General features: G+C 42.7%; 1 protein-coding gene across 1 annotated transcript in view; it reads right to left on the bottom strand.

Moving 5' to 3' along the window:
- Positions 1-13,908, bottom strand: part of ANKS1B (ankyrin repeat and sterile alpha motif domain containing 1B) — an 885,134-nt gene that overhangs the window by 493,667 nt on the left and 377,559 nt on the right. The window contains exon 13 of the mRNA XM_054988164.1: positions 1,303-1,874. Coding sequence (XP_054844139.1) covers positions 1,303-1,874 — 572 coding nt within the window. The remainder of the gene's footprint in view (positions 1-1,302; positions 1,875-13,908) is intronic.

Here is a 13,908-nt window from a genome sequence, read left to right as displayed (position 1 = left end):
CCACTCCGTTGCCGAGGCAATTGATTGAAGGCGCCTGAGTGTCTAGCTTCCCAAACGGCGGCTGAGCACAACGAACAATGCTTGCGTCGATCGCCTGTTCGGCTGGAATGGCGCATCACAAACAGCCCATTCGCGAGCAGCCAAGTGGCCTGTTTGTGGGTTTTTTTCATTCGTAATGCTGTTCGTGCCCATGTCTAATAACCATGACCTTATATTACTTGTGAGGGCTATCCTTTTTCTTGAGTTAGCATTCCACCCCTGCTTATACTCTAGCAGGTATAGACTTCATTATTTTTTATTCTTACCAGGTCATTGTCAATCATAAACTCAGGGCTTTTTTTCAGGGGGAACGTGGGGAAATGGAGTTCTGGAACCTCTTGAAAATGGTCCCATGGCTGGTGGCCCCGCCCCTGATCTCCAGACAGAGGGGAGTTTAGATTGACCTCCACGCTGCCAAGCGGCGCGGAGGGCTATCTAAACTCCCCTCTGTCTGGAGATCAGGGGGCGGGGCGACCAGCCATGGGACCATTTTCTCTGAGGGCAACCCACTGAGTTCCACCACCTCTTTTCCCAGAAAAAAAGCCCTGCATAAACTATATGTACTTTGTACAGAGACGTTGTAGATTCCATTTCCAGCAAGCTTTGTTCCATCTAAAACATTGTTATTGCACATTTTTCATATATACATTTCTTCTATTGTCCCTTTTTATAGGGAGACTGGTAGATATAATCATCTTTCAAGCAAATAATAGAAACTTGGAAAATTAACTAGATATTTCTTGAGCTTGGAAATTGCGGTCCCAAGGACCATTAGTAGACTTTTACCTGAAAACCACAGCACGACATAGATTACATGAAGATGACAGAATTCTCTGTGGAGATAATAACTTCCATTAAGCACTGCAACAAAAACCTCCTGATACTGAGCCAAATCTCCAGCAGCTATGTGGTACCTCACAATATATATTCTCAAGAGGATTTTTCACTGAGTATATTCAAACCTGTTTTTAAAGCCCAAGCATGTGCACAGAGGTTTACATATGTACATATGACTTTTTCCTGGCAGCCGCTCCATGCACTACATAAAACATCATGGTTGACACTCCTCTAAGTGAAGCAAATTACATTTGAAACAATGTTTTTTTCAGAAGGGCTTGTCAAGTGAGGAGGAAGGCGGCTGAGAAAAGAAAACAACCCAAGAGATCCACTGTGCACAGGGAACATGCAGTAATCTTAATTTTCATCCAAGTTCCCCTTTCCCTACACAGTTTTTATCTTGTATGTATGTACAAAAAGGCTTACTTCTTCCCACTCTGAAGTAAAGGAAGGTGTTCTTTCAGAATTCTCTCTAGAGCTTTTGGGGTCTGCAGTAGATTCATTCCACTTTCTTCTTGCTTTTTGCTCATTAGGTGGATAGGAAATAAGGTTAGAATCTGATTTTGAAACGTATTTGGATAAATGCATATCAAGCAGTGTCTTTGGCAAAGATCGTATCCTCCCAAGTGTGCAAGCACGTTCCACAAACCCCGCAGTATTAACAACCCACTGATCCCCAGTTTTTGTGATGCTGGTGAGTGTATTTGCTTCTAGTAGACCACTTTTAGAGGGAAATATAGTTCTGTTTAAAACTGGTGGCTTTTTCTTTTTCACTGGAGGATCTGTGCTGTTTTCTTGCTGTAGCTGCATTGAATTCAAAATACTTCTGTTCAAACTATTTTTGTTGTGCAATTCATTAACTGGACTGTTTTTTCTGTATAACTGAAGTGGATTTTCAGGTGGGTCACAAACAGGTGATGATCCATGAAGCAGGCCAGCAAATTGCTCAGATGGATATGCTTCAAGAAGGTCACTTTCAATGGATGTTTGCTGGGTTTCTGTAAAATAAAGGTTTCTTTTTTAATGATTGTAATCAGATATTCTTTTTTATTCATTTAAAATATTCTTACCCTATTTTTGTGTGTGTGTGCTGCAGGATGAATTACAAGCAGAAAAACTACCAATAACGCTGTAAAATCACAACACGGCAATAAGACAAAAATGACAAAAAACAGTCCCCTACCACCATTCCCATATTTACTGATGAAACAACTTCAACCAAGAATTTAACTTCAAGGACCATCAAAGGCTTGCCCCTATAAGTCAACCTTTCTGAATCTAAGGAGGGTAGCCACTTTTTCCACCTTGGAAAAGGCCAGGGAAAAGGCCATTCTGGGATGACAACAGGAGTTGCTGCAGGGGCTCATATGGGCAGAAATGGTCCTTCAGGTAGGAAGGTCTGACGTCATAAAGGGCTTTAAAGGTTAAAATCAGTGCCCTAGACTGAAACAGAAACAAATAGGAAGGCATCCAATGTGAAGATATTAAGAATTGGGATATTGACAAAATGCTTAACCCCTGTTAGCAGTCATGCTGAAAGAGAAAAAAAAGCAGACAAATCTATTTCAACAGAGGAATATATTTAACATATCTTTATGTATATGGAAACCAATCTGATGCTATCAGCCAAAGAAAACATGGACAACTTCTTGTGCACTTTTATCATGACTCTGACGGCTTAATTTGCTAGGACCAATTGTAAAATAAAATACAGCATTTTAGAGGCTGGAGAAAAGAAAATGAATCTATTTATTTATACATTAGATTTGTTTTCTCTCCTTCTTCTAAGGAACTGAGGATTCCTTCCTAACCACACAACAACCCCATTGGGTAAGGTAACCTGGGGGAGGGGAATGGAAATGACTAGCCCAAAGGCAACCAATTGTCCTCATAGATGGATAGAAATTTGAAGCTTGAGTCTCACATCCTAGTATTTTTGCTAGTATATCTTGTTGGCTCTCCAGACATTTTCTGAAACTGTTATAGTCCCACCCACCCACTCAACCTTCAATCCATATATAAATTTATCAGGTCTTTTCCCATTCATTAAAAATCCACATAAACCAACAAGCTTGGTAGGGAAGTAAAACAGAAACAAAAATGTCAACCTATTGATCAGATATTTTTTCTATGACCATATTTTTTCAGAGGGAGGAAAGGCAGCATGGTATAGCGGACTCTCGTAAGATCTTGGAAGTTAAGCAGGGTCAGTACTTGGATGGGCGACCACTAAGAAAGATGCTGCAGAGGAAGGCACTGGCAAACCACCACTTGTTCTCACTTGAAGCCCCTTGCTGGGGTCCCCATAAGTCAGTTGCAAGCAACTTGATGGCACATAAACACGCACACATGTAAATTGATATTTATATCATAGCATATTTAAAGGTATCCATTCATAAAATAATTTTATTAACTAACAGAATTTAAAAATACAGAATGTTTTATTTATTTAGAACTGCCCTTTATGTCAATCCTTAAAAAAGAAACTATGTTTAAAGTGTAAAAGACCTTTAACTCTGGCCCAGTTCCATTTGATATAATCCAATAATGAATCAAACAATTCTAGAATGAAAAACATACACACTTTCCTGTTAATGTGGCACTTCCGGCTGGTGTAAACAGCTGCTAGGCCGTGATTTGCCTCCCCAGATGAGGGAGAGACAGCGGTGCTTTCCTGGCCATCTGGGATTGCTGCAAGGGGTAGAGTCAGAGGACTTATAAGGCCACTCTGCCCCTTGGTGCTGCAGTTGTGCCTTGTGCTCAGCCTGAGCAGAGCACACCTCAAGCTCTCTCAGCCAAGCTCTGAGGCTGGTTTTACTTAAGGCCTCAGGGCTAGATGGCAGTAGCTGCCTTGGAAAAGCTATGCTATTCCACTGCTTGCTACCTTCAAACTTCAAGAGGAGAGCAAGGGCCCAGCGCCAGGCTCACTGGTTTGGCAGAGACTTTTTCTTATTTACATTTGGGGCCTAGTGTATATCAGTCATTAGGGCTAAAGCAGGGTTAGATCCAGCCCCTGCAGGCCTCTGGCCTACCTAGGCTTCTATCTCTCAGCAAAGGCCTTTGCTGTAGACCCCTCAGGATTGTAGCCAACTGAGGGGTGGATTCCTTCACACATTATTACTACTGGCCTAGCAGGGGTCTACATTCCCAGGGTGGATGCTGGTAAAGTGTAAAAGAGCTTTTCTCTGGCCCAGTTTCATTTGATATAATCCAAAAATGAATCTAATCAGTCTAGAATGAAAAACACATTCATGCTTTCCTGTCAAAGCACCTTTGATGTGTTGATGTACTCAGGCTCACTAACTGACTGTAAGGATCAGCTAAGTAACCTTCCAAAGACTCTACTGTTAGTAAAAGCTTTATTGAAAAGTTGCTAGCATCATGATCTTACTGGGGTCTTTGCCAGGAATGAGGGTGCAAACAGGTATCAGGCATATATATCATTCAAAGGCAAACACTTCCCCTTGGCTAATCCCATCCCCTTTTCGTAAAGACTGGCTAATTCCACTGAGAAAGATCTATGCAGGGGATGTAGGGATGCCAGACCCCTGGTGGATCCCCCGCCCCCACCTACCTGGCCAGTGGGAGGCATTCACCTTCCGTGTGCACTCCCTTGCAGTCACCAGGATCCCTTGCAGCCACCAGGATCGGGCCCATTTTGGCCCTGATCGGGGCCGCTGCAGAATGCGGGAGCACTCATGTGCTCTGCAGTGGCCCAAAATGGGCCCATCTGCCAAAATGGGTGCAAATCGGGCCCATTTTTGCGTGGATCAGGCCCATTTTGGGCCGCTGCAGAGCGCAGGAGTGCTCCTGTGCTCCACAGCAAGTCAAAACAGGCCCAATCCACACCAAAACGGGCCCATTTCAGGTGCTGCAGAGTGCAGGAGCGCTCCTGCCCTCCACAGTGCCTCAAAATGGGCTCGATCTGTGGGCGCATTTTGGGCTGCTGTGGAGGGCAGGAGTGTTCCTGCGCTCCGCAGCAGCCCCCAACCCGAGTCCCTGCGGAGCGTGGGCGCACTCCCAGAGCTGCGTGGTGATGTCACTTCCCATGTGCTCCCCTCCTTCTCAAAGGCAAGAGCCAGGCCCCAAACCCCCACTGGGAGATTGAGGGGGGCTGGCAACCCTAAGGGGATGAGATATAGGGGAAGATGACACACAGGGTTTCAAAGTTATGTGGGCTTCCTTTCCTATAGCCCAGATGCGAGATCATCATCTAGCAGAGGTGATTTCAGGAACAGACTTACACCCTGTGAGAGCATGAGACAGCTTACAGTTCAGATACAGCATAACTTTTGCAGATAAGCATAACATTCAGCCCCAACCCTCAAGCATGACCATGGCAGTTGCTGCCAGCATTTGACACTGACCCTTTCTTTTGAAAGTTTTAATGAAAACATTTCTGATGTTGATAATATGCATGATAATATGTAAGACCTTCAATACATATTCTGTGGTGGTGGGAGGTTAATTTTTTACTTAACATAAATAAGTCATGTTAGGTTTGCTGTTGTCTCATATCATTTAATTGCTATTTTTGTGTCATATGTTAAAACAAAATGGTTTGCAAGAACAGGGCTCATTTTGAGGGGGAACATGTCGGAACGCTGTTCCGGTGGAACCTCTGAAAAGAGATCATATGGGTGCTGGCCCCATCCACGTGATTCCTTTTCCTCCCCCAGTAGGCAGCGGTGGCAGCAGCAGCAGCATCCCACCACCACCCGAAGCAGGCCCTGCAGCCAGCCACCGTGGCCTGCACAGTCCATCCTCCCAGCCTGCAGTCCGGTTGAGGCAGTGTGCGGCCGGCGGCAGCCTCTGGAGCAGGCCCCACAGCCAGCCGCTGCTGCTGCAGCATGTGCGGCCCATCCTCCCAGCCTGTAGGCTGGTCAAGGCAGTGCACAGCCAGCAGCGGCCTCCGGAGCAGGTCCTGTGGCCAGCCGCCACCATAGCCTACGCAGGCATTCCTATGGACCTGCAAGCGGTGGTGAGTATATCTCCCCCCTCCCCAGTATCTGTGTTTTGCTGGCTTTGTGAGCTCTAATCTGTATAGAAAAGCACTCCTGTTCTTGTTACTGTATATTCCCCCTCCCCAGATGTAAAGTGTGCACTTGCAAAATTTATTTTTAAAAATCTTTGTTTTGCTGGCATCACTTCCAGTGATGTCAAGGGGTGTGGCATATGCTAATGAGTTATGCTAACGAGTTCCTGCAGCTTTCTACAAAATGACCCCTGTAAGATCAAAGCATCTGTAAAATGGTTTGCAAGACCAAAGCAAGGCCAGTTTATATGCTTATTATATGTTAGCACAGTCCAGCAGATATTTGGGCTGGAATTTTTGATGTCTCACCAACTTGGATTTTATCGGATTTTATCCAATGATCTACGAATCAGTGAGGTATTATCTTAGTATGTAGCATGTTCCAAGCAGTGATGAAAATGATTGATAATTATGATTTCATATCATCCTTCTCCCTGTTCACGGACCCAAAGAGGCTTTTCACATTGTTCCTCTCTCCCCCACTTACTCACCACAACAACTTGTGAGGGTAGCTTAGGCTGACAGACTGTAACAGGCCCAAGATCACTTGGTGGGCTTCCACAGTTGAGCAAGAGATTCGGACCAGGTCCTAGTCCATTACTCTAACCGCTACACTACACCATCCCACATCATGTTATTACAGTACACACGCACACCTCCCCCCAAGCATACATTTCTTTTACATTTCATTTCCCAGTGCATACAGCTAAAGAGTTCCACTGTCTAAATCTATACTTCAGAAATACAGTCCAGCATGGCAGAATTAACAACAATTTTCTTCACAGTCATATTTATGAAAGTCAAATTATTCATGCCTAAAAATGTATATTTCAAAACAAGAGTAAATTTATCAAATGAATACTAGTGTCTTTAGGGGGGGAAACTTTAACATGGAGTAAATCTATTATATCTACCACATTATATCAAAAGCATCATGGTTGCCATAGCAAGAGAATCTACTATGGAATAAAATCTGTTTGAAACAAGTGCCATAGCTACGGTAACAAGAGATTGCAACACTTATGATATTAATATATATAAATTCTCCCTAAGTTTGATCCAGAAGGAAATTTTAGTGATACATATCCAAAATACCTATATATAAAAGTGGTATCAGCTACTACATAATCACTAGAATGACTAGGAATCAATAATGGTGAGAATAGCAGAGAATTCAGCAAGTCGTGCTCATGCTTTCTCCAATATTATGTTTGCAGAAAATATAGACACCCCTACAAGAGTATTTTCCCTACAAGGTAAATGGCCCCTAGCGACTTGTTTGCTTTTTATGCATTGATACATGAAAAATTTTCTATGAATGAAAACATATTCACTAGGCAACATCATCAAAGAGAATGACATACACATTTCAAACAAAACAAACGTTCATACTGTCTTAATTGTGAGATGTAAATGTTTACATACTGAAACACAGAGAAGCTCACAAGATAAACAATGTAAAGTGATTCAAAATACCTGGCAGTTTTTCTCACTCTAATGGCAATACTACATTTTGCCTGGGAGATATCATGATAAAAGACAGCTGTGTGTAGGCTTGCAAGTCTCCCAGTGGGGACAGAGTATGCCCAGCCTTTGCCCCCCACCCAACCTCTCTCCTGGCCAGCAAGGGGGGGGGAGGTTCTGGAATGCAGTGGTGGGTGCAAAGCGAGCTCCCACACATTCCAGAGCACCCCTGTGTTGTGCCAGGAATGACATCATTCCTGGAGAATGTGGAAGTAGTGGGTTGCACTAGGGGCTGATTGAGTAAAAATCAGCCCCCAATTTAGTGTTTGGGGTCTATTTTTACTCAATTGGCACCTGACACAACCCATTACTTCCATGGTGCTCCTGGAATGACATAATTCCTGCCATGACACGGAGCACTCTGAAGTATGTGTGTTCTGTATGAGCGAGAGATAAGTGCCCCTGTGACCCCCCCATCTCAGCTTTCACCCCCAGGGACCTGGCAATTCTAATTGTTAAATTTATTTAAATTACTTTGGACAGAACCATGGCATGCTTCTACTCCTTTTCACTGAACAAGAAATTGAAACCCACACTATTTATTGTATTTTTTATTTCCATACAATCAGTTTGTTTGTTCTACAGACAGTTTTTTCAGAAGCTTTATATTCAACAGAATCATTTGAATGATAAAAGTACCTCAAATCCATTATTGGTAACAAACTCAAATAGGAAGAAGCTTCCGCAGACGAGGGGAAAATATGATAGAGTTATTTTATTGTCTATCTTGTTTAATTACTGCATAGTGTTACAGCAATATTTTTCATCTGTTTCTCATTGCAAGCATACGGTATTTCCGGAGGGTGATGGGTTAAATAAGCTTCTTTGGGCTAACCTGGGAAGCTAACCACCATATATTATATGCATCACATTCCATAGTGCAGTTTACATTCAGCAATTAATTTAAGTAGTGCAAGGAACAAATTAAAAATAATCAGCAATATTTTATTCTAGGTTATCACTAGTTCAAACCAGGGCTTTTTTTCAGCCGGAATGCGGTGGAACGGTGGTCCAGCACCTCTTGAAAATGCTCACATGGCCGGTGGCCCCACCCACAGATCTCCAGACAGAGTTCAGTTCCTTGAAAAAAAGCCCTGCTTAGAGGTCTCTCATACAATTAGTAACCAAGGCCAACCTTTGATTAGCTTCACGAGATCTGATGAGATTGTGCCTGCCTAGGCTATCCCAATTGATCACACATCTTTTTATCCTTAAAGCCTTGTTCCAGGAAAACTTACAGCTGAGATGCCTTATGGGAGCTGTAGTGCACCACCACGCACTAATGGCGGTGCCTCTCTCCCTTCCTCCCCTCTTTTGGCGCTGCTATTTGCACCAGGAGTTGCCTGCCCAGCTCCACCTCTTCCTTTCTCAGGCTGTGGCCATGAATGGTGGTTCCACTTAGTTCTCAGGCCATCCAGTGGGTTCACCTTCCTGCCATTTTTAGAATCCATGCCCTGTCCTCAAGTGGTGGTGAGCAGTTTAGCCGGTGGCTGGTGAGTGCGGGCGGCTTTTGCAGCCCCCCTCAGAAGTTGGGTTGGTGTAGAGAGGCATTGGGAGAATGGAGTAACTGCACTGCCCAGCCCAGAGGTCAGGCTCTTCAGGGTCAGCCTTTGGGGAGGTCTCGGGAGGAGGCTGAGTGCCATGGGGGGGGAGGAGGGGAAGGTCCCCACCACTCCCCACCACTCTGACTTGCAGCAGTTTGGGAAGGTGGCTGGCAAGATGGTGCTTGAGTGTGGAGTGCTGAAGCAGGGAGGCCTCTTGCACTGGATGAAGGAAGGATGGTGGGGCGGTAGGTTTAAAAACCTGCTGCCCCACTGCTTAGGTACCTACTTCACCTGATGCCAGAGGGATGAGGGAATCTTTTTTTTTTTAATAAATTTTTATTGGATGTGTCATTATACAAATATAAAAAGATACACATTTAACTTTCCATCATATTGTAATACCCCCCACCCTTTCCCCCCCTTTTCCATTGACTTCTGACAGTTTTCCATTCCCTTTATTACCTCTTAAATAAAATCTTATCCAAGCTAAACTATATATAAAATAATAATACCTATCTAATGATAAATATCATTATCTAACATTCCATATCTTTTAGTACTATCTATCAATAATATCGAATAACCTACAATATAATATGTCCCCTATATTAATAGCTATATACTACATTCTACGAATGGGTCATATTAATATATTCTATACCATTGCATATCTTTAGATAGCACTATTACATATATCTATCATATCTATAATGTTCAAAATTATTAATATCCTTTATATTGTTATCCAATTCATAACATTATAACCTAGTAAATTATAACATATTATACCTACATATATCAATAAAATGGTATATTATCACAGACTAGATTTTTTACCTCTAATATTATATAATGATTACTACCTCTATAATAATTAAAAGTAACAGAACACTATCCTCCCCTCAGAAAGTATCCAAAGACCACACCTTCCCTTTAATGTCCCACTTTTTTTCTACATAATTCTTAAATTTCTCCCAACTTGTTACATACTCTTCCATATCTTCCTCTCGAAGTTTCCTCATTAGTTTATCCATTTCAGCCAAGCTCAATGTTTTTAAAATCCAATCTTCCAACGATGGTATCTCTTTTGTCTCCACAGCTGTGCATAAATTATCCTAGCCGTCGTAGTCATATAAAATACCATTATCCTGTCCATTTTGTCAAAGTGGGATGAGGGAATCTCCTCGCCCCTCTCACACCGGGTGACAGAAGCATGGCGGGGCAGTAGGTTTAAAAACCTGCTGCTCAGGCGCCCACTTCGCCCAATGCCAGAGGGACGACGGAATCCCCTCAGCCCTCTCAAACCAGCTGAAGGAAGTGCAGTGGGGTGGTAGGTTTAAAAACCTGCCACTCCGCAGCTCGGGCACCCACTTTGCCCAATGCCAGAGGGACAAGGTAAGCAACACCCGGTGGGAAGAGCCCCTTTCCATGCCGATCGTAAGCAACTGTCACCTAAAGGGGCCCATTAAAGTTTCTCCAGCTGTCTGGCTGGGAAATCCCCACTAGTCAGCTGAAGCCGGGGGGTTAAAAGTTAAAGAACTCCTTGCTTGCAAAGCAAGACTCTTCCCCTGCCATCTGGTTTACAGCATCATGGGCCCCCGCCCTTTGTGATGACATCGCTTCCCAGAAGTGATGCCATTGCACAGTCCTAGGAGCGTGCGCACACTTTGCGTGCACGCAAGTGTGCTGATAGGGTTGCCACCACCCGCAGGGAGTTGCCCCAGGTGCTGGCAACCGAGTTCCACCACCCTCCCACCCCCCAAAAAAAGTCGTGGTTCAAACTATTTTTGATTCTCTGAAAGTTCCTCAAATGTTTTGCCAGAGGGGAACTCCCTAAATTCATTCAAATGTTGAGTTTAGTCAAAATTCCAGGGGTAATTAGGTATTTTATATCTTGCTAGTCTTTTTTGAAGAAGCACCAAGACAATACAAAAAATCTGTGTTAATCCCCCATGGCCTATTTGTAAACCTTCCATAGCATTCTGTTGGGCACTGAGAGAAAAAGAAGCCTGGCCCAGATGGACCTTTGGTATGAGCCAGCAGAACTCATCTTATATTCATAACCTTGCCTCTGTACTTTTGCCTGACCATTTTATCATAAATTTATCTGAAATAACTTATGCTGCATAACAAACAGCAATCTCAGTTCTGGCAGGAAAGAAAAAGAGAGGTAAGATCATTTATGTTTGTTTTTATATTCAAATATCTTGCATAAATAGCTATAACAGTAAAACATAAATAATAGCCAGAATAAGAGGCTATTGTAGTTCTTAAGTATTATTATTCCAAATTATCTTGTACTGATTTTTTAAAAAATGGTTACTTTAATGGAATTTGCTTCCTAGCAAACTTGCTCTGAATCTCAGCTTTGTGGTTTTGCCTGTGCTGAGCATCTTTGTAGATGTTTCCTTTTCTAAACAAATAAGGAGCAAATCCAATGTTTGCTCAGCAATGGAGTTTCTAATCACCCAAGAACTACTGTGTTAGCTGTAAACTGCAGGTGAAAATTATACTAAACACCATATTCATAGATCTAATACTGAACATGCTAGACATGCCAGCCTCCAGAGCCATACAGGCAACTTTGGTGCCTATCTGGATCTCTTATGATAGGATTATGAGAGAATTTTCTGAAACTTCAGTAACAAGAAAGGGCAGGTAGATGTTTGGCCAGTACCAGTTGAACATATTGTGCAGTTCCTGGTGTGTTTGAAGAAGGTAGCAATGAGGCTAACGGATGGGTATCTGGCAATCTTCCCTCCAAGTTACAAGATTTGCCTCACTTTCAAGTCATTTACATATTAGAAGAATGTTGGTCATCAGAAGAGAACTGGGAGACTGAATATAGGAGGTGCCTGTCCATTCCTGAAATAATGAGGATATTAGCAGACTTATTCCAAGGGCTACGCAGCTCAAAGCCCAGAGCTGTTATTTTTAATGGTGGTTCTGGATTAGCGAGCCAGTACCCCATTCCATATGGGACAAATATGATTTGTTTCTTGTTGAGAGGTGACTTGCAGATGGCATTTGTCATTTGCATGTCTCAGGATCTGTTTTGCCAAATCATTGCATATTGTCACTGCATAAACAGGAAGGTATGCAGCTCTATGTCCACTTTTTGTCACCCAGGACTATTTGAAACACAGGTCGTAATCCAATAATCCTTTCTTTCTGCATGAACTGGGGTCACCTCTTATACAGTTTCAGTTCTGTGTGGTGAAACACTCAGACATACTGAAGGCTGGACTATTTTTGCAAGAATTTAGCATGTCTTTGTTCCAAACTACAATGGCATCAACTGCTGCAAACATGGATTTTTCAGATCTCAAATTCAGAAGAGTGAGTTGTTCCCCTACTAGAACTCAGCTGGATCTTGGACTCCTGGCACTTTTAACAGCATCAAGTGGTAAAACAGACATGGAGAAAAGTGGAGCCACTTGGGCGTGTCACTCATCTGAGTGCATCCTGGAGGTGGTTAGGGAGTAATGCACAGGGGTAAACATAGCATGATCTGACTCACTGCAAAGAAGGGTTTACAGGGGGACAGATAAGCAATATATATGCAGAATGTATCATAAGGGGAGCTGGATTAAATTTAGATGAAAGTGGAGTGAAAATTGGTAGAAGGAACATTAACAATTTAAGATATGCAAATGATATCACATTACTCGTAGAAAATAGTGAAGACTTAAAACTACTGATGAAGGTTAAAGAAGAAAATGCCAAAACATGATTACAGCTGAATATCAAAAAGACAAAAGTAATGATTATCGAGGAATTACGCAACTTGTTACAGATTTTCTATTCCCAGGCCCCCCTTGTGGCTGGCCAGGAATGGCAGTTGGGGATGGAATGTTGGGGGAAGCTGTCAGTTGGGAGTTGGAGCCTGGCTTTTGACCAGTGAGGGTCAGCCAGAAAGTCCTCTGTGATTTGTGAAGCACTGTTAGTCCTAGGAGTAATGTGGGGGAAACCAGTACTAATCCCTACCGAGACTAAATAGATCTGGGAAGTATAAAGGGCCAAGGAAGGAGGTAGCAAGGAGTCTCCCCTTTAGTGACAGGACCAGGATTATAGTTCACAGCTATAACACCTGCCCAGGATCTGGGAAGGGTCTGTCTCTGTGGAGCAACCCTAAGTCTGGATAGGAGGGGAAAGTGTGCTGTGTTTGTGTTGAAGGATATAAAGTGAAACATCTGTGAAGCAGTGTGTGCCTCTAAAAGCAACCAGTAACCGAATGTGTTGTGCCTCACACCAGTGAAGTTGTTGTACTCAAACCTTTCTGTGATTACATTTAAACACCTGCCTACCTGCCTCTTGAGTTCAACTTCTGTTAATAAACCTTCATTTTAACTTTTTGAATCTCAAAAAAAAAAAAAAAGATTTTCTATTCCCAGGCTCAATCATCAACCAAATGGGAGACGGCAACCAAAAAAATTAGAATGAGATTGAGACTGGGAAGGGCAGCCATGAAGGAACTAGAAAAGATCCTTATAAGAATGTATTGCTGGGGACCAAGATCAAGATAATTCATACTATGGTATTCCCTATTACTATTTATGAATATAAAAGTTGGTCATGAAGAAAGCAGACAGGAAGAACATTGATTCATTTGAAATGTGGTGCTGGAGGAGAGTTTTACAGATACCATAGACTGCCAAAAAGATAAATGAGTTCTAGATCAAATCAAGCCTGAATTCTCCCTAGAAGCTAAAATGACAAAACTGAGGCTGTTGTACTTTGATTACAGCATGGAAAGACAAGACCCTCTGGAAAAGACAACAATACTGGGGAAAATTGAAGGCAGAAGGAAAAGAGGAAGACTGAAAATGAGATGGCTTTACTCTGTAAAGGAAGGCACAGACTCCAGTTTGCAAAGTTTGAGCAAGTCTGTTAATGATACGACATTTTGGAGATAGTTAATTCATAGGG

The sequence above is a fragment of the Eublepharis macularius genome, chromosome 9 (assembly GCF_028583425.1).
Source record: "Eublepharis macularius isolate TG4126 chromosome 9, MPM_Emac_v1.0, whole genome shotgun sequence".
NCBI classification, from domain to species: domain Eukaryota; kingdom Metazoa; phylum Chordata; class Lepidosauria; order Squamata; family Eublepharidae; genus Eublepharis; species Eublepharis macularius.
This window is presented reverse-complemented; position numbering and strand designations above follow the sequence as displayed.